General features: G+C 37.2%; 2 protein-coding genes across 2 annotated transcripts; both read right to left on the bottom strand.

Annotated features, from left to right (window-relative positions):
- Positions 1-1,191: 1,191 nt before the first annotated feature.
- LOC124437005 (forkhead box protein C1-B-like) lies at positions 1,192-2,848 on the bottom strand. The gene has a single exon (XM_046987012.1). It carries the CDS (start codon positions 2,788-2,790, stop codon positions 1,495-1,497), a length of 1,296 nt encoding a protein of 431 aa, XP_046842968.1. The 5' UTR covers positions 2,791-2,848; the 3' UTR covers positions 1,192-1,494.
- Positions 2,849-7,435: 4,587 nt separating this feature from the next.
- LOC124436359 lies at positions 7,436-22,019 on the bottom strand. Its single transcript, XM_046986276.1, is given in 23 exon segments — positions 7,436-7,747; positions 7,956-8,124; positions 8,197-8,314; positions 8,379-8,541; positions 8,614-8,732; positions 8,800-8,914; positions 9,054-9,146; positions 11,145-11,243; positions 11,553-11,726; positions 11,799-11,996; positions 12,542-12,745; positions 14,136-14,408; positions 14,853-14,933; positions 15,011-15,355; positions 15,357-15,638; positions 15,718-16,443; positions 16,533-17,227; positions 17,313-17,392; positions 18,268-18,644; positions 20,167-20,346; positions 20,429-20,664; positions 21,476-21,602; positions 21,879-22,019. Coding segments are annotated over 22 exon segments (4,920 nt in total). The 5' UTR covers positions 21,588-21,602; positions 21,879-22,019; the 3' UTR covers positions 7,436-7,666.
- Between the last annotated feature and the right edge of the window lie 230 nt (positions 22,020-22,249).

Here is a 22,249-nt window from a genome sequence, read left to right as displayed (position 1 = left end):
GTGCAAAAGCGACAAGTGTAATTTCTTGACAGACCTTCCAACTCGCCTCCATCGTTAGTTTACCACACATACGAAATTCAACACAATTTGACATAATTCTTCCGGGTGTTTCGGAAATGAATATTTAGCGTCATGCAATGATGTTTTCCGCGAAGAACAAAGCTTTATTGAAGTTCTTCATAACAATAGAAAAGCGAACACCGTTGATATTCGCATGGACGCACTCAGGAAGGAACACCATAGCTCGCTAGGATTTAAATTAATTTGCTCTGTTTCATAATCATGTTGCCCAGGGAGTGTTTGAATGATTAAACATTCATAACACCATTACAAATGCAAGAGCTTCAATAGTGTCCCCGGAGATAACTCGAGATCAATGAAAATCTCTTTTTTGTAATATACGTTGCTATACAGTCGACCAATCAAACAAATAAGATAGGAAAATGTTAGTAATGTTGCTAAGATTTAAATAAGCTTCTAACATATACACAATTTGTCAGACAACAAAATAAAAGAAAAATGGCGAACTTTAGTGCGTGCGTACTAAAGCGAGCAACGTTTTGAAACATTTCCTTCGTTTGCAAAACGAAGACTTCCATCTTTATACAAGCAAGCGACAAGTAAATTTTAGAATCATGTAGGTTCAACTTTTATCAAATTTAAGGATACTTAATGAAAAACAGATAATATTTTCGAATAAAAATAAAAACTCTGCTCGGTTTCATTGACATCACGTTTCACCCTCTCGCTGACTACAGCAGTTATGTTCATCAGCATAGTTTACGCGACGCGCGCGATGCCGAAAAATATTGATTGGTAATATCCAGGAAATATCTACGATGAAAGAAAAAATTTAAGGGAAACAAGGCAAAATACGTTGTTCCTCAGTGTCTACGAGGTGGCTTCGTTCTTGCCGCTAAATATGGATCAATTCTCATGTCCTGTGTCGTTGCATTTCATACCAACTGTGCGCTGTTATGATCAATTTCCTCTGGCACAGCATACTAAAATTCATGCTTTAAAATTTACTGACCGCAGCATCATCCGTGGGAAATATATGATCGAATAAACGAATATTGAAATCGCGCCTAGTCGTAAAATGCACAATGATTGTTTTTGACGCGGCGTTTATTGTGTGAAATCTTTTATCAAGAGCTGTGGTACCAAGAAGACATTTTCTTTTCACACGAATTCTGAAGGTTTTTTTTAATCTGGCATAAACAAAACTAATTTTCTCATATCAAGAATCTATCGACAAAAAGTTTACATTGAAATTTAAATACCTATGTCAAATAAAGTTTGAAAGATTATTTACAGAAAAAACCAAACCAGCAGCACTGGATTCTAGATGCTGTCAAATCTAGCCAGCGCACGATATTTAAATATTGTTCTGTGGTTTTGCCATAGTATGCGCAAGCCATGTCAGACTAAGATCACTAAACTAACTCGTTTATCTAAAGAATCCTAACATTTTGACTAGAATGAATGAAAATTTCACCAGTTATTGTTTGATTGATAAAAACCAGCGTGGACATTCGCCGCGAAATGATTTTGATTCGAGTTCATCAAATGTTCTTGGTTTGGTTGAATAGGGAGTCTTTGAGACTCAAACATTTCACGGACGTTTAAAGGAAATGACGAATTTTCAACAGTCGTCTCTGTGTTAGCATATGAAGGACTCTGCTCGCGCATATACCAAGCATTTGTATTGTTGAGTTGAGGATTGTTGCTGGATCGCGGTGGAAACTGTTCAACGTACGGATCATGGGTTGTGTACGGCGCTGAAATATAACCACCGTGTCTAGAGACAGTCGCTTCGCTTTGCAAATGTGTCGAATGCATGGAAACAGATTGTTGAATGTAGTTATTAACGGGGTAGGTATCTTGGATAGAGTGTTGTGTATAATCACACTGTGCTGCCGTATAGTTGCTTTTCTCGTTCATTTCATGTTGGTGTGCATGATAGGCGACCGCTGTTGGATAATTATATGATGGAGTTGGAAAATTGAATTCCGAATAAGCATTATTGGCTATAGAGCACGAAGGATTAAGAGCGCTCTCTTCAGCAGGAGACGAACTATTTGAAGGAGGGCTTTCTATCTTTGGACTTTTCATCACAGACGAAGTCATTTCATTTTGACTGAAGTCCTGATTTTTCATACACGATGGCTTTGCTTCCTTACACTCATTTTCGCGATTTTCCTCACTGTCTAAACTTTCGTTCGACTGAGTGCTGGCGGCTCGCTCGACTTTTTGTTTTTTCTCGTCCTCTTCTTTCTTTGCCTTGCGTTTGAATCGTTTTCTGCGTCGAAGGTAGCTGCCATTCTCGAACATGTTGTAGCTGTCGGGATCCAGTGTCCAATAACTGCCTTTACCCGGCTTTTTGTCGTCTCGCGGAACTTTAACAAAACATTCATTAAGACTGAGATTGTGTCGGATCGAATTTTGCCAACCTTGTTTGTTGTCACGATAATAAGGGAATCTGTCCATTATCCATTGATAGATTCCTGACAAAGTGATCCTTTTGTCCGGCTGATTCTGAATGGCCATCGCTATCAATGCAATGTAACTATACGGTGGCTTTACCATATCCTTGGACGTTGCAGCGGCTCGAACTAAACCTGGGTTGTATTGGTAATGCTCAGGTCTATACTGAGACGTCGGATACGACATGGAATAATGCATGGTCGAATATGGATGGCTGCCATGATGATAGAAATCATAACTTTGGTAGTGCCCCATCATGCCAGCATTCGACTGATTAGTTGAGTAAGGATACATTGTGACCATTTCTATCACATCAACTCTTAACTGCTCAACTCGCTGAAATATATGTCACGCGTACTAGAAGAACACAAGCACATCTGATTGAATTACATTGTTTTCATCAAGCTATTGTTAATGCAATTAGCTACGAACCAATGAGCATCGACCTCCTACGGTAGTCGACCACACACGTCCTCTCTAGACAATTTTCAGCGTAATTCTTCACTTTCAGCCTGTCATCAATTAAAGACCTGTCAACACCTGCATCATGATATCCCACCACCAACAAAACTCTTCCGCGAGCTCCAAATCCACTGCACACATCATTGCATTACATCGAGCTCCACTACGCATGTGTGAAAACGGAACCTTCAGTATGCAAGCTTGCATATTTTGCGTCTTTATGTTTGCGTGAGATTGTCGTATGGTATCCAGCAATGCATCATGGGGTTTTCACTTCACGCTTCTGGTTTCTTTCATGGGTATCTAATTCAGTCTTTAAAACTAAAAAAACCTTCTTTACCATTATTATCCTAAGTTTAACATTTTTACCCCAATTAACACCCGTTGTAATCCACAAAACACATTTTCACATCCCGTATAAAGAGGTCATTTGTGTGCTACGGTGTCCAGCAGGAGAAAGTCATTATTCATTGCATCAGTGTATAACCTTCGCAACGGCATCAAACATTGTGTCAATCGTACTCTTTCTGATGATAAATGCAAAAGATGATAAAGTAACCAAATTTCATCTTCAAATAATATCTTCGTTTGAAAATTTATCATTCACTCTGAACATGTTTTAGGTTAAAGACAAAACAGCAAATCGATGATAAATTCAATTTAAATACATCCCTATTTTTAAAAGAGTTTTTTTGTATTTTAGCTACAGCTCAAGTTTTTTAAGAGGATGACTCACAAGTATTTCTTTATATGATATAACTCAGCTATCAACACATTATTCTTTTTTGAGAAACTCGTGACAAACATGGGAACACTATAAGTTCAAGACAAACAGTGTTATCAAATGAAAAGTCACAAGTCAGTCCGTTTTTATTAGTTAACGAAATCCCAAATTGCTCCTTTTTTGCAGTGAAACTTTATTAATAGAGCAACATTCGCTTCGCAGCAGACCTGATAAAGTGTCTAGTGATAATCTACAGGCGAAGATAATTAGCATATATTGCATCATTAGTAGCCAAATCTAAATGATGTTTAAATAAGTTGAAGACTGGCTATAAAGAAACTTTTCCTCGTTGTGTGTACGAATTTAGTAAAAATTTCTCGTTTTAATAAAGAAAGATATTAGGAAACCGCCGACGAGTAATCAATCAAAAGCTACAAGATAAGCAAAGAAGTCTATATCCTGCGCGGCATCGTCGTTGCATGATTGTTGGAGCTCACCGACAAAGGAGAGATGTCACAGCTTTATCTGTTGGAGCGCGCGCGGCTAAGACAGACCATGACATTTGATTACGGAACGCAAAAATTCTTACTCGGACACTCCGCTTGTCAACATTATGTTTACAAATTCATAAAGGCCATTAGTGACGTTTTAAATATAGCGAGGCGCATGAAACAAAAGCAAGAGACCGCCCTCCGACGAGATCAAAACTCGGCGAGATTTTCGCCATCGAGCGATCGAACGGGACTCAGAGATGATAAAAAAAATTCGCACGCGTTTCGCCTTTTAATTTTAAACTGCTATCCATTGAAAATCCGCGTGAAAAGCTGATAAGAAATTTAGGCTTAATGAAGAAAGGTGTTAAATTTCAAGTGACAAGTGTGTAATTATTGTTGATGACAAATTTTACTGAACGAAAACGTTTTATCTTACATAAAAAACCTCACACGAGAATCTTTGATCGATGAACACCTTTTAACATCGTAAACGACGTTATAACAAGATTAAAGTATTCTAGTGTTTAGTGGTTGTTCATAAACATAACAAACATATTCGAGTAATGTGATACAAAACGTATCGATTTCGTCTAAAATTTAACAGCTCAAGGGGAAGAGATAGCGCGAATAACGACCATTACATTTTAATTGCCCTGACATTTTCGTTGCATCACTTAAATCAGGACATAGACATTGAATATTAATGCATTTTTTTTGGCGAGATTTCCATGTAAACGTAAGTCTTCAACAAAAATGATTGGCGGGCGCAACAAATCCAATCAATGTACTCATCGAGTGCTTTATATTCCATTCATAAACAAATGCCATCGCTTACTCACACGTATTGAAGATGGCGAAGTTTTCGCTGTCTATCAAAACCAAATAGCCACGATTTCAGCCACTTGTGCGCCATGAAAAAGCTTCAAGTCCCTCAAAGTCTGAAAGAAAACAAATTTGATGGCATATATCCTCAAAACCGTTTTTCATTTCCTGTTTCAACGTCAAAATTTTCTTTCTTCAAGAATATTTCGCCAAAATTTCTTCTTCATCTTCCAGCAAGAACAGCTCATGTTCCCGCCATAATGCACGTATTGTCAGGCTCGTGACCAATCAAAACAGGTTAACGAGGCTAACTAACGACGCAGGGGAAAATAGGTATACGGGGGTACAAAATCCGATGAGAAGAGCAACTTACGTAAATGGTAAAACATCCATAAACAAATCAATTTTGATTTGAGCCGGGAAATACAAGCTTCTCTTTCTTACATACAATGAAAACAGCTACAAGAAGCAAATCTTCTATTACTCTAATACCATATTGACATTGTAGTTGTTGTAACGCAACTTTGTCTTGTTTTCATTCCAAATAGAAGCACTTAATGCAAGAATTAAACCGTACTAGAACACACAAACACACGTTATTAAACATAATCCAGTTTGCTGCATTAAAACTCTACAAGAGAATATCAACGAACAACCAGACTCGCCTATAAATTAATTATGATGATTTGCCAGGGCATGTAGTGTATACTCCAACCATCAACATTCATTTGAAAAGTGATACATTTGACGCTATACAAAATATCGAAGCTGATATGTTTCAGGTAGCACAAAGATATACTCATAGTGTAGAAATGATGAGTACAATAGATTATGCTGGGCAGTACTTAATACGGACATGCCAAAGACATTAAAATTTCCTTATCATTTTAAAGATGGCTAATGCACTTATGACTTTAGCAAATAGCAATAGATGACCTTTGAAGTCTGCTCAGCATCACTATTTCTATATATACCTAAATCTTTATAATTCATATCGCAATCGTTCTGATAATCTCGAAAAGTTGAAATCAAAAGAGTACAAGAAATTCAACGCTAAGTATTATGATAGTTTCAGGACAATTAAGACTTCAATCAGGGTGACCACCACATTTTGACCTGTAATATCCTTGCTTCCCTCGAAGAAAACCTTTAGGAGGGGCTAAAATATGTATAACAAGCTTTGACGTAAAGCGACAAGTCTTTATTCAGGAAAGGTAGAGCATAAAAGTCTCAGGAATAGCACAAACTGTCATGATCCTAAAATCATGTGGACACACAACGACCATGCAAATACATATGTTTTACATAGAAATTCCGGTAAGTCAGAACACACATGTTTAATAAGCATTTACGAACTTTAGACCACCCAAGAAAATTTCTCTATTTTTTTGGCCGAAGTGGCTAAAGTATATAGCTGCAGGAAAAGATAGTCCTATGTTGATTAGTATTTAGTATTAGGAAACTTTAAATTGAAGAAGCGTATGTTGAGAAGCGTATGTTGAGAAGCTATCAGCAACAATGTAAATACTTTGTATTGAAGTTATTTTGAAAGACTTTATACCGGACAGATGAAAAAGAATAGACAACACTTGAAATTGTTTTAAGTGATAAAAGACAAAATGATACCAAATGATACTATCAAATGACCCAGATAAATCAATCCAGTTTCACTATAACTCAGTGACAGTGTTAGATATAAGCATTGAACCAAAATACATGGAACGCTACCTGTAATAGAATAGTCTAATAATTTCTTGAAGCCAACTCTTACACCCAGACGCACGAGATTACACCCAGTCACGCGTGTGTGGTCAATCAATTTCCATCCTGCGAGAGAAACTCGAAAGAAACTCGAAACACCACACACGCGAGTCGGGGTGTAATCTCGCGTGTCTGGGAATAAGATTTGGCTTCAATTATTTGCTACAGGTAGCGTTCCATGTATTGTATTTTAGTTCAATGGATATAAGCGAAGCACCAACAATCAGCAGGAGAGCAAAGCCGATACGCAAAATGACATAAAGAAGGATTCCCTCTTTAAATCAAATCTCTCTACACTTTTCGGTTCATTTGCCTTTATACGAAAAGTACGTATAAAGAATTAAAATTTGTCCGACATTTCTGCAATATAGAAATCTTCCAGGGCGAATTTCTTAATTGGTTAAATAACCTTCTGAACTCAACTGAACATTGCCATTCAAATTTTGATCAACATTGCCAGGAGCAATGCGATTCAAAGGAAAAACACCGGCAGTATAAGTCATTATGATAAACATACTAGACAATGGTTTGTTCGAAAGGAAATGATTTTCAAGCCGACAAAATGGCATAACGTAACAGGAAGTACATTGACTGAATACCTTTATGAAAGTTCAAAACGTACGGTAAACAATAAAAACAAAACAACGACTCCAGACGTTGAAATGAAAACTGGTAGAAGAATGTCTTTCGTGATTTGCCGCCGTGAGCAGAACGGCTTCAAAATGTGTTTATTGCAAATTTTACGTTAATGGCTAATAGAAAATGTTTACAATAGTTATACAGAAGCTAAACAAAAACTTTGGCCTAGAAATAATTTCCATATTACAAAGTTGTATAAGTTCAGCGGAATCTCATTTTCCCTGCTCATGTTGATTAAAAATATGTGTACCTTAGGGTGCTTTTGTTTATGTTTTATTCATTCCTCTACCTCCTGATTATCAACCACAGCTGCTGCTAAACCGGGGCGTTGTGCTAAGGGTAATTTCTGTTTCACAACCTGAAAAAACGTGGTGAACATGAATTAATCAAACGTCGCAATTTATATGAACATAACACTAACATTTAACATCTTGCAGGAATGGACAAAAGTGTTGGAAGCATACATGCGGGGAGTGTACACTGTGTGTGAATCATTAGTTCCCATTCCACTCTCTCTCAGCCATCCCACCATAAGACGCGTGCATGTAGTGAATTATCAAATATACCTGAAGAAGTCGAGCAGTATACTCTTCTTCCTCTTCATTTCGCCGCATTTCAGGTACTTCCACATAATTGCGACGGAAAACAATCGCAATCTCATCGTGTGTCATCTTTTCTGCAGGATCTACGCCATTTTTATTAATCAAATCAACTAAATATTCCTTGTAATGCTTCCTGAAAACAAAACAACAAGAATATATGTTAATACATACAAAACGTTTCGCATGATAACGCTGACCGTCTTACAAGCATAAACCATTATGTCCAGGTTCACAATTGAGACCGCACGCAACATCTTCCATCCCTTCATTCGTCTGTAGCATCACTTTACATTTGATTACTGCTTCAGCATTTTCATCGTCGCCTGATCGTTAGATAAAGAAACGTTAGCACATTTCACAAAGATTAGGAGCATTTACAGAACATACCTGGCATGGGTAATCTTCGCATCTCTGCTCGGAAATCCACCTGACTTCCTTCAAGTAGTTCTTCTAATCTAACCGCTTCCCAGTCCCTTAGGAAGAATAGACAATCACGCGGGTGGTGCGCGTGGATGCCACGATTTGCACATTCTGGTGAAACGTCACAGTTCTGAGATTGGAATAAAAATCATGAGAATGACAAGAAAAAAAGTTATATAAAAAGAAGAAAAACATTGCTTACGCCGCCATGTTTGAATGGATTGTTACAACCGCTACAGAACTCGTGGCCACATTGAGCACATTTGAAATGCATGCATCCACCACGTGCAAGATCATACCGAAACTTACAATTCGGACACTCTACAACAAACAGTTCAACATTAACTATATAGCAAAAGTTGACATCCCAATATAAGCAAAAACAAACCGATGCCGTTGCGGGCAAGGTAGCCCGCAAGTCCCTCCATCTGATACTCTTCGTCATTCTCTTCTTTCCATCGAGCAAACTGCTCACACGTGATTCCATCGTGTTGATCCTCCCACTAAAGAGTGATTGAAGAAATAAACAACTTCATCATAAAAACTTCATCATAAACGTCAAATATAACTTCGTTATAGTAACGACGCCATCACACTACGTCATAATAGACTACGTTTAATACAATGTCAATATTGGCTTACTGGCTTTCCGCAGCCAAAACATGTAAATTTTAGACAATGAGGACATTGCATTTTGTTGATCATAGGAACATCGTTGATAAAGCCACAGGAACACTAAAGGTAAACCATAATTTAGTACAGGAACATTTGATCATCTTAAGTTTATGTCTGGTACAAAACTGGCTTGCATCTCATGTAGTCTTAGGCTACTAGTTATGTAAATTAGAATTAGCACATTAGGGAAAGCCTCATTTCCGGTTAAATAGGGTGATTTGATTGTCTGAAAAACAATTTTGAAACGTCCATTACTTTCCTGTAATGGACCGGCGATCTAATACGGGTAACTCTTCGACTAAATGTAAACAAATTTCGTTAAGAATAAGCAAAAGTTCTGCAAAACGCAAAAATGTATGAGTCGGAAGATAAATACAGGGAAAGTAAGTTCTATTATCCAGACGACACATTATTAGATTACTTATATCTTACTAACGAAAGCCAAAAGAGTTTCACTTCAACAATTGCAAAACAGCGAGGACGAGAAAGAAAGAAAGCTTTGTTTCAGGTCAAACAATGCCATACACTAAACCGTTTATTAACTTCACTTGCTCGGTCTTTACTGAGAAAAATAGGACCTCTATCTTTTATAAAAAATGTACCTACGGGCTTCGTCTGTACAAAAACACCGACCTTACTCAGTAAACGGATCTCACGTTTGATTAATACGAGCTTAATACAAGCAAAGAGCCATGTTGTAATTTTTCTTGATTTTAACACAGGCACTTTTTCAACAAACTTAAGATTCACGAAGGTCTCCCACTCTATCATATCTAAAAGTAACTCTTGAACGAATAGGAAGAAAATGCACGACTTTGATCCTACAAATCTAGCTTGGAGAACTCTCGTACATATAATAACAAGATAAAAAAGAATCTTTACCGTTAACAAATGATTGCGAGGGTAAGGATTTATTTCGGTCTAAAAGCTCACTCACTCATAATTATTGTCATTAATTAATTAATTAATTAATTAACTAATTAGCTGTCATTATTAATTAGGTGCCACAATTTTTCGAAGATGTTATTTTCACTCCACTGATTGCATAATTTGATATACTTCAGCAAAAATCTTGCTATTTCTGGAGAAACAACTTTGCAAACGATGACAGAAAGCATGATTTGCACTCAGTAAGTGTGACTGTGAGCGAGCTTTCAGAAAACAGGCATATGTCTACCTTGAAAAGGCCTCATATAGCTGTATTCATTCATAAAATAGCCTTTTAAAACACGGGCAGTGATTGGTTGAATGCTCGAAAATCCTATGTTTCTATAACTCAAATAAATCACGGCAATTTTAGTCTCGCAAGAATCTCGCAGGTTGCGTGGTTTGCGCGGGGGATTTGAAAAGCAAAAACAAAAATACAATAAGTCATCAAAATTGATAAATTCGTCTCTTTAAAATTGTTTTTAAACGCTATTTTGTAAAGGAAATAGAAAATATATATACTTGTTCCTATTGAGTTATAGAAACACTTGTGAAAGTTTGGTAGAAATTCAAAATTATTTGGAAACACTCGCAATTCCTGCCGTTCGTGTACCATGAACGTTATCTAAAAACTGGAAACCACGACAAGTGTGACGTATATTTGACAGCTTTTCAATATAATCAGCGTCTTTCGTGGGAGATTTAGCCGGTGAAACTTTGACACGCTCATCACCAAAAAATGGTAAAACATGAACTAAAATACCCCTTTCTTTGTGTGGAAAATTGCTACAGCCAGCTAACATGCACCTTTTTGCGTAATTGCTTTAAAATACAAAGAGAAAAGCGCTTTCACCAACTATCTGTTATTTAAACACATGCTTGTAGATGTGAACAGCTTACCCTATCTACGTCACGCTAGTTCCAGGCTCTCAAACACGCCGTGGAACAAAACGGCATCAAAAATTGAACTTAAATGACAAGTTTAAACCTCCATAAAAAGGTAAATAGTCCATAAAAAGGTAAATAGAATTTTTTTTTCTTTTTACAATCACACCACGCAATAAAATTTGCTTAAATGAAAGAAAACACGAAGATCATAGTTTCACTTTAAAAATTGTAGTTTTAACTTACATATGAACACCATCGAAAGTTCTCGTCTTTCATTAACGTTTTGTCGCGGAGTTTCTTTTGGAATAAATCATGAGTTTCTTCATCAACTAACTCACGCAACTAGGAAAAAAAAACACGATAAATAATCATTTTATTTGATGTTAGGTCACAACAAGCCTGAAGATAATGTGACAAGAACACAGCAATATGTAACCAAAAACATTCTTACAGAATTCGCGGGTGTGTATGTACGAAAATCGATAATTGTGACTCGTATTCAAATATGCATTATATGCATGCACGGTCAAGTTCCTTTGAAAACAATTGTTTTACGTAGATTATGAATGTATGAATGAATTTGAGCCTCCCTCCTAATAGCTCACGTAGCTAATATTGAGCTTCTTACACCCATGACTTAAGTAAACTCACCAAAATATCCAATTGATTAAAATATTCCGCTGCTACCATTTCATTACTGAGGTCAGGTTCATCACATACAGGACAGGTAAGTTGATGAATCTGTTTTTCCTTTATCGTGATCGTAAAGTAATTTTTCAGACATGATCTACAAATTTTATCTTGACAGCTAAGAGATGGCAATATCTAAAAGGAATGGACGTCAAATCTTATTGATAGCAGAAAAGGAAGACAGAAGATGGCTCATAAATTAACTACTTCTCTCATTGGAAAGGTGTCAAAACAGATCTGGCATTCTTGGGCGAGGTATTTCAACGATCGCGGCAAATCCCCAAATGCTTTAGCAGCTTCGACAGAATCCTCCACCCCGTACCCCATGTCGACGAGTCGAATTGCAGTTTCTGCTCGGCCCCAGGATCGCATTCTAAACTCGGTTAACACTATTCTTGTCCGGCGCTACACGAAACAAAATAAGCTAAAACATTGAAATCGTTCAAGATACACACCAAAGAATTTGGCCATATACGTACACAACAACGAACATTATAATATCTTAAGTTGTTGTAGAAAGAGATAAAAAGTTATTTAAGAAATTTTAATCATGTCCAGAACATAACCTGTACGAATTTCTTCCTATGTGCAAACAAAAAATTATAAGACATAGAGAAGACCATGTTATTCAACCTCAAATTAATACAGAGCGATTCAAGCGATCCTTCATCAACAGAGGCCTTTTAGACTATTTTAAACTGTGCATAGAAAATTTTGTAATTAAATTTGAGTGATAAAACTATTGTATTTATAGCATAATTGATTAGATACATAGTTTTTACTGCAGCATTATACATTGTAAAGTTGTGCGTTTGAAGCAATTTCGACCTTTGAAGACTGAAATAACGCTAATAATAATTTTCATATTTCAAACTGAGGTGCGGGCTCAAATGACTGGTGCAGTTGTGCCAGTGGTCAAACATTTATCAAGAAAACTGATTGGACATTACCTCTACGCTTGTATCCTTATCCTGAACAATGTCGTAAAGCACGCAAACTGAAGTATTCTGGCGAGTCGAAACGCGGTTTACAAATGGTTCCATGGCTCTAGCTTGCAACTCGAACAGCGCCTTGTCTAAGTTCCCATGATTCCTATCGAGGGCGAGTAAACAATCTGTTCTACAAAAGCTTGATAGCTCACTCATCTTAACGAGCTGAAAGAAAGTGACATGAACAATAACAAACATGTTTTTAGTTGATCTAACAACAATACCGTAATAACTCAACGTTAAAGGGTTTGTTGTGGTGGTGGTTGTAGTGGTTGTGGTTGTGATGGTGGTGGTGGTTGTGGTGGTAGTGGTGGTTGTAGTAGTTGTGGTTGTGATGGTGGTTGTAGTTGTGGTTGTGGAGGTTGTGGAGGTAGTGGTGGTTGTGATGGTGGGGGTGTTGGTAGTTGTGGTTGTGATGGTTGTTGTGGTGGTGGTGGTTGTGGAGGTAGTGGTGGTTGTGGTGGTGGTTGTAGTGGTGGTTGTTGTGGTGGTGGTTGTGATGGTGGTTGTGGTGGTTGTAGTGGTGGTGGTTGTGATGGTGGTTGTGGTTGTGGTGGTTGTGAAGGTAGTGGTGGTTGTGATGGTGGTTGTGGTGGTGGTGGTTGTGGTGGTTGTGGTGGTTGTAGTGGTGGTGGTTGTGATGGTGGTTGTGGTTGTGGTGGTTGTGAAGGTAGTGGTGGTTGTGATGGTGGTTGTGGTTGTGGTTGTGGTGGTTGTGAAGGTAGTGGTGGTTGTGATGGTGGTTGTGATGGTGGTTGTGATGGTGGTGGTGGTGGTGGGGGGGAGTAGTTCTCAAATACTTGTCACACGTCCATAGCAACATATTTTAGAGAACTGATAAATTTATGAAGAGTAGCCACTTGGAGATTTATGCCATACAATATATATAATAATATTTCAACGACTGACTTAAAAATGTAAATATTTTTTATGAAGATGGGTATATGAATACTTAACTTGTTTTAAACAAACGATGCGAGTTCAAACGCAACAAGACGAGAAAAACTTTGAGTAGGTTATTAAATGGCGGCGTTTATTCGAGGCGTGATTGCAGGGATGGACTTAGGTAAGGGGTGCAAAGGGGTACACACTACTTCTACCCTTGGCTAGATGGGTGTAAGAGTGTTGCCAATTTCCCTACATTACTAGTATAATAATTAATTAAACAAAAGCATTTGGGATTAGCACACAAGGAAGCATACTAAAAAAGGCAACAGAATGTAACAAAAAAGCCTGAAATGCTACGTCAACAAGTAGCGACAGAAATCTAATCAAAAACAGAGCACTCCCCCCTCTATTAAACTATCATGTTTCCATGGACATAGGAAGATCGATAATATTCATACAGGGAGCTTATATTCATATATACGTATGATACACAGTATTAATTCTTTGGAAATTATTCGTTTTCAAAGAATTATAACATGCATATATGCATATGAGCACTCCCCCACCCCCCAATTATAAATCTTCCTACGCCTATGCCTGTTTATTTGATGGAAGGGATTAAAAAAATTAACTCTGAAATTTTGCAAGGATCAATTATAGATCAAACCTTCTCTCGTCTTGATTCAATGCAAGATTTACAAGCGCTCTCGACACTTCCACTATTTTCCAACAATCCTTCTTTTGCTTCATCGACACTAAGATTTCCAATATAATCATTCTCGTTCCTGGTCTGCTGTGTAACTTTGCCAACGACTTCAGCAATGAGTGCTGGCCATTCATCCTTCAACCATTGGACAGGAGAACGACCTTTAGTGTCGCGCCAGTTTATGTTATTGGCAAGGTTGAGTTCCTCGGGAGTAAAGCCAAGTTGCTCGGCTTCCTTAACAAAACAAATTGAAATAAACTTATTTTAAAACCTTTATTATTAAAAAAAAAAAGGTGTATTTTACTTAGGATGCTTTAAATCTAAGAAAAGAACAAAATACTCAAGTAAAACTATATACAACTTGGGGAATTACTGAAACCAACGATAATACGTATCCGTAGATTTTAATATTCTTCACAGCTCAATCCACGGTTTATCTGAATGGCTCTAGTTGGAAGACCAGAATTTAGCGATAACGTACTCAATAACGTAGACAATAACGTAGTCCAAAAGCTCCAAGAAGGAAGCCAAGGTTAAGTAACATTACGCTTTTTATTTAAATTAAATCTCATGAAAAAACTTGATCCTTTCAAAGAAAAACGGGATCTATCGATAATATTGTTATTACTATAATTCTTACTGTCATTATGATGATGATTAGGAGGCATTAACACTTACTTTAATCCATTCAACATAAACTTTGCTTTGAGAATCAATATAATTTTCTTTCGCAAGGTCTTCAAAAGGAATTTTTGAATTCTGAAACAAAAATTACAAGAAAATATAATCTAAATAATCGTTTTTCAATACTAAACTTCCATCAAATGCAAACAAACCAAAACGGTTGAAAAATTCTCCTTCTTTCCAGAATGGGAGGGATCCTTGGAAGAGAAGAGAGAGCGTTTATTATAGAAGTCATGAGGGACTGGAGTCTGGCAAGCTACGTTAAAGATTTGATACGCAGATTTTTCTTCTTTCTCCTTTAACACGGGATTTTCTTCATCGGACTGTAAGAGAGCAAATTCTTTAAACATCTGTTGAATGTCAGCAGTAGGAGGAGGAGGAGGTTCATGAGGTGGTGAGGAGTACATACCCCTACTACCTGACTGAACATCAGCATTATGACGAGATTCGAGTGGTTTTCTATAGTTTATACCCCCAGCATATGTCTGCATGTAGTTAAGAGATCACTCCAGCTTGGTAAAGTGCATTGAGGTCATCTTGATTAGTTGGAGAATCCAAATTGCCTTGACCGAAAAGGAATTTCGTTTGTTGATTTAAATTTGACGATGGTGACAACCACGGCTGACTGCTGCTATGGTTCTCGAAAGGAAGTTGATTATTTTCATCATGAAATACTCCTGTCTCCAACATTTGCTTTAACTCGTCGTCTGTCAAACCGATCTCATCCTCGTTTGCTTCGTCTGATCTCCGTATTTCAAGAACAGGTTCAACTTGTTGCGACTATATCAAAACAAGATCATATGCTAAAAAGTGATGATGTACTCTTCTATAGGAGCAAAATATGACGTCACAACCGAACCTTTTTTCTCTGTTCTAGTTCTCTCTGCGCCTTCTCGTGGTTTGTAACGTCATTCTGGTCGATCACACCAGATTTCAATAGCTGGGTCAACTGATCTTGATCTGAACCAACACCCGGTTTTGAAAAACCATGGGAAATATTGAGCACGCCGGGATGGAATGCTCCGCCATAATAATGCTCCTTTAAGAGATTGGGATCATAGTCGGCAACATGACTACGATAGCTTTGCTTTCCAGAATATAATTCCCCTCCTGGATAGTGCTTCCTTCCAGGATAATTTTCACCTCCTGAATAGTGCTCCCTTCCAGGATAATTTTCCCCTCCTGAATAGTGCTCCCTTCCAAGATAATTTTCCCCTCCATGATATTCGTACAATTCTTTCATACGTTTTCTTTGTTTGACGATAGTATTCAATTCTTCCGAACTCTGAATCGTGTAAGTTTCATCTTTGGTTATCACTCCCTCTGAGAAAAATTTTTGCTTTTCCAAGTCAAATATTTTCGCCTTTTCTTTCTCTGACAACTGCTGTTCTCTCTGTTTCACGGCATCAATTATCTTTGGGGAGTACATACTCTGAGTCATTTGCCGTGGGGGTAAAGGAGGAGGCACGTTTCCCACGTGACGAGGATCTTTGGCGGCAACTGAAATATTGGGTTGTTGTGTACCTTGGTATCGTTGAGCAGATATACCCTGAGTGGATTGTTTTGGATTAGATGGAACAGATTTCTTGGCAGAAAACAAAAAAAATATATGAACACTGGTTTAAGAAAAACCACACTCATTTTTTGGATACTTCCTTCAATGCTTTAACTTACCTGTGCGAGATTTGGAAACTTACTAAGATCAGAAGGAGTCTTGTAACATAACTGACAGATCTTTGTTGTTACTGGATTGACAAACGTACAGTGTTCACAACTCCACGTGAGTACATCATTCACCTCCTCGTATAAGTTGTCATTTATTTGAACATAACTTGAGTCGACGTCACGTGTCATATATGCCCGACTAGAACTGTCTTGGAGGTCATCTTTCATGAATGTCGATTCCCCAGGATAAAAAGCTCCAGCTCGCGAAGATTGATTGCTATTATTTGAATACTGTAATCGTTGTTGCTTTTGCTGAATTGGATTACTTTGTTCAGGTATCCACACTTGTTGACCATCACGTCTCGCGTTACTTCTTCCTTCAAAATGTAGGAAAGCATCACAAGTCGGACATCGTTCATTTGACTCGTCCACAAGAACAGAGCAATATGGACACGAGAAAACACGTGTTAAAATCCTATTGGACTCTTCCTCATCTGACGCTTTCTGATTCCCGTTTTGCCTTTCATAGTTATGGCTTGAGCGTCCTGAATGGATACCATAACCGGTAAAGTTTCCTGCTTGGTCACCATACAATGTAAGAGGTTTTTGTGAAGCATTGAAGTTGTTTGTTGGGGTAACCGTCTCGGGAACTCTTCGTGACGTCATGACTGCGGGGGGTCGCTTGATGTCCATATCACTTATACCTGAAAGCAAAGTATAACATTTGTAACATTTCACAGCTAAGTTTTTAAAGAATAAACGATACAACCATCTGAAACGAGTTCTCACCAACAGATTGCTCCACTTCCTCATTTATGCGGTCAGCTTTCTGAATTTTTCGTTGGCGGGGAACAGGAATAGGTTTTTGTCTGATGGAAAAAATCGAGGCTCCGTTTACACTATACCGGATTACTATCGTAGCAGGTTAAATTTTCTACACATTAAAAGGCAGTGATATTGTTCTAAGGCAGACACACAATTAAAAAGGCTAAATCTATTAAATTAATGAGCCTTTAGTCCGAAAAATTACCCCTTTTAAGCAAACGAAAATGTCATGATGAGCGAATCCGGTATCGTGTAAACGCAGCCTAAATAACATTATATTGTATCATACAACTTGGACGACTAAAAAACAATGACAATATAGTCTGAGAAGATCCTTTAAGTGATAGCGAACGAAAATTTAAAACAAACTCCGACAAACGAAAACATCTTGGTAACACAAGATAAGAATCATATGTAATTGATGGTGAAATGCAGTGAAAAACATCACCAATTGAAGAATTCCATCATCTTTAACGTAACTCATGCCTTGAGTTTCGGAGTATGTTTCATCTTATTACGGCAAAACTCCTTATTCATGGAATGTACGTCACTTTTTTGCGTGAAGCCAAATTTGAAGACTGTTATAAGGTCAGATTCTAAATACGTTTGATTATCCAGGGGCGGCGGAAGGTTGATACTTGAAATAAACTTGAGGGGGTACATACTAATTTATGCATGCTCTACTTTATTAGTTTCTGTTGAAATCAATTTTAATAACGGATTATAACATATGAATATGAGCCCTGCCTTCTCCAAATTATTGATCTTCCGCGGTCCTTTTTGTCTACTTTGTCCTCGGAAATCAGTTCCTAAATGCTAAAACCTTTGATTTTACTGCCCATTTTATCCTCTAAAATCATTGTCTTAACTAGCTGCACACGACATACATACCATTGATTAGTCGCAAATTATCAAATACCTTTGATTTCCCGAGTTGTCCCCAGATACAATGAGTGGTATTCTTCTATGATTTTGTCTCAGTTTATGCGAATGCCATCGTTGATCACATTCTCGACAAAACTTCATATCGCATTCCTCGCAGTATATTTCAACATTCGGTTCGCTGCACACACCACAATATTCATTTTCGACATGCGCCACATTTTCAATCTGCCTCAATGGCTTTTCCGTGCCCCCAGATGCAGTTTGTGAGCTCAATACCAAAAAAGGATGAGTGTGTCTCCTTAATAAATGAATCTCGTGACGAGCAATCTTTAGGTCTGCACAAAGAATGACAATCGTCTCAAGATTTGGCGAGTTGACTTCCAGAGGAAAACTCAAACCTTCGCCTATGTCCTGAAATGGCGATTTATATACGACAATTTTCATGTGTAAAAATGAAATAGAAATAATCTTGATAATTAGATCAGGCTGTTGGGATGTATCAAATACATTGATAAACACCGGGATTTTTAGTTTCAATTCTTTGATTTCGGTTCTTTCAGCATTAGTTATTTTAGTTTATCAATATGATATTTCGCTGTCTAACACAATATTTTTTGCTTCTTTGAAGCATGCACAACCGCACTTAGAAAATAGGTATGGTTAAATTCAATGCATTCCCATTTCGCAAAACGTTTAAAATGAAAGAGAATGGTCTGAGTCCTGGAGTATCGCATATGTTTGTAGATGTATATCGTCTAAGTTAGCAGAGTCCTGAGAAGGACTGCTAGTTCTGGTATTGACTTACTATTCGACATCCTTAGCATTAGTCACCTTAAGAGACATATATATGAGGCGAACATTTATTCCTCTAAGATTGTCGAAACGTCAGTCAACACCAACAGTCCTTTTTATGACGGTCAACATCTACGTACAAACATGTTTGAATTTGAAGTAATCTCTGATGCCACACAGTCAACATATTTACGTTTGTTGTGTTGTTTTATAAGAATTTGATGTTCCTTTCATTTTATTTTGTATAATTGGTTTTTGAGTTTTCGTGGGTAGCCTGTACGCAGGCTAACAAATTATTTTCAAAAATTATTTTCTTACGATGATGAGCACAACGTTACTAACAATTTATTTTACTGACATAAAATTTGAACCCATTCTTAGTTTGTAATAAAACGCCACGTTGACATCTAATGGAAGCACTCGAAATTTTGTCAGTAATATAACGTTTTACTTAAAAACGAAATCCTATCTTCCGTGTAGCGGTTTTTGCATTTTCTTGCACACAAAGGAATATATTTCTATTGAAAATATTTGCTTAGCGAGGGGCCCTCAAAACCTCGGGCGACCGCCCACAACGCCCTCCCCTTAATCAGGCCCTGAAAGCGATTCGAAACGTCATAGGTATGGATTCAGGCAACCCTGTATGCACTTTGCGTCCTTATTTTATTTAATCGCTGCAACAACTTATGATTGATCAACAACGATTATTATAAAATAAAAGCAATTAAAAGCGTGTCCTGACTGTTCTATTGCTGTGTTTACATTAGCCTGTGCAAACCAATTGAAGCTCAACCAATCAATTTTTTTAATCAAAGAGAATATGCAAATATATCATGAATTCATTATGGCCATGGGGGAAAATGACAACGTTTGTTTTAAATTTGTCTGTTTCACATTATTTGTTGGTAATTTCATAAAAGAAATAAAAGATGTTTTTCATTCTGATGTTTTAGCACATGCTTATGCAAACCTTGAGACATTTGTGTGCAATCATGAGCAGGTGCAACCATTGACCATCAGTCTCAGGCATGCACTGATCTGCTCTCAAATTCTCCCAAAGGTCTCCTTGGTTTGCATAAGCCTGTGCAAACATAGTAAACATCTTTTATTTCTTAACTGCATGCCATAAAACTCAAAATACCTCAGTATATCCCATCTGTTTGAGAATGTCTAAAGCACCAACAACAGGAAAAACCTTATCATTGATGACACTAATGTTGTAGTTGATTACTCGCCACTGCGGAGGTCTGTCATTTCGTAACAAGTTAAGGGCATATTTTTCCAGGATCGACAATGCACTGTCAAGTTTATTGATTTGATGCTAAAAAGGAGAAAATTACTTTAGCCATAAAGCATTTTAGCCACAAAACAGAAGTTCCTTGCTTTATATCATCTCTTGTTACCTTGTTGTTTTCTAACAGGTCAAAAAATCTCAAAATTCTGTATTTTCCAATTGGTGAAGAGGCTGCTCGAATGCAAGAGTTGGCAAGATTTGCCTTATCAACTTCGCTTCCACCTGCTGCAAAAGCTTCATTTAATCGAAACAGCAGTTGAGGGAGACTGGGATGAAGTTGGTGTTTTTCTTGAGAACCATTATCTCTCTTTAATGTCAAGCAGCTTGGCAAGCCTTGTTGCAAATCTGGGAAGGTCAAAAAATTAGTTAATACACTGCTTGATGTTAATTGCATCAGATAAATACGTAGGAAATAGAAGAAGTATTTCATAGATGATGTTCGATATTTCTTGTAAACTGGGCTGGTGCAATACATTTTAGGAAGAGTTAACTTGTGACACAAGATTAACCAGGATAAGGGATCTCTTTATTGCGGCAGTTGTTCCAAGCAATCTGAGGGAATGCGTATATGTAAATTGAGAGAGTGACTACTGACAAACAAACTAAACAAACAAACAAACAAAGAGCCTTTATATCCAGAACATTGTAAAGCAAAATTAGGCTGTTTTATTGATATATTTAGGCAAAGCTGAACATTAGGATGTGGCTAATATATCTATTTTGGAATGTAAACAATCTTAGGGAGATTAAACTGATACTAGGAGGTGTGAGGTTGAAAATACCACTGCATCCTGGGAAGATTGTCCATACATGTTATTTAAAAACTTAGTCATACTTTGTGGTTCTATTTCATGATCAAACTAATGTATTGTTTCATACTTTCAAAATTTTTATGGATTGTTCACAATGTAATGATAAGTTCAATTCTCCATTCCCACTTCTGATTATTTTTATTTTGAAAGCACATAATAAACTATCATATTGTCATTAACAAATGGTCACATCATCAATGATTGCCATCAAATTGGCATCAAAGCAAAGCACACAACTCTTAAAAACCAATTTTATGATAGACTCTGCTGTACGTCAAATAAACAGGAAATCGATGATTACATCAGAAAGAAACATATTTGAGAATATGTGTGCACATACGTACCTCTCTTTGAATCACCTGCAACGGGCTGAGAGCTGGCAAACAAATTAGCAACTGAATGTTCATCATTGGCGCCAGTGTACAACCTAGGCTTAGGAACTGGTCGTTCTGCCATCATCAAATTTTAAATCTACAAAAATAGTCAGTGTAAGCGCCCCTTAATTGTTTTCATAATTTTTTTAGATAAATTTAACATACTTATAAGATTCTGTTGAACTACTGTTTTCGAAAATATTGTAGTTACGAAAATTTAAAACCATTTGGTAAGGTTCGAATGTATGTAAACGATGAAAAGTATGTAGAAGTTTATAGCCAACTGATGTAATACAATTTTACGATTAAAAATTATCTTTGATAAATACAAATCATTAAACTATCAACTCACAATTTCGTATTAAAAAAGTACCTTTTTCGACATGAAGATTTCAAAGTATTTTGACGTCTCAATATACAATCATAAATAAAAAGAATTTGTCCAAGCATGCATGTAACTTATCGACGCAATTCTATCGCAAGGCGTTCCAAATACCAACTAATTTTCAAACCCCTAGGGAATGTCCCTTCTATGCGTGTTTTTAAACACGAAAAATATATAGCCTTAGAAGGGAGGGAGGAAGCATGAAATGACGATTATAAATATAACATAATTTGTCAGATATACTTACCCCCTCCTGGCTAACAAGTTTGCGACCATGGTCAATACCGGATGTTTGAAAAGCTATGACAGCCCTTGCTAGAATTCCAAGAATCCCACTTTGCGAGAAACGAAAACATAAC

This window comes from Xenia sp. Carnegie-2017, unplaced genomic scaffold (genome assembly GCF_021976095.1).
Source record: "Xenia sp. Carnegie-2017 unplaced genomic scaffold, XeniaSp_v1 HiC_scaffold_16, whole genome shotgun sequence".
Taxonomy (NCBI): domain Eukaryota; kingdom Metazoa; phylum Cnidaria; class Anthozoa; order Malacalcyonacea; family Xeniidae; genus Xenia; species Xenia sp. Carnegie-2017.
The sequence above is the reverse complement of the archived record's forward strand: the minus strand, read 5'-3'. Positions and strand labels throughout refer to the sequence as shown.

What these genes read in the sequence shown, in the direction of transcription:
- LOC124437005 (XM_046987012.1), bottom strand. Translation starts at nt 2,790, where the DNA reads ATGGTCACAATGTATCCTTACTCAACTAATCAGTCGAATGCTGGCATG.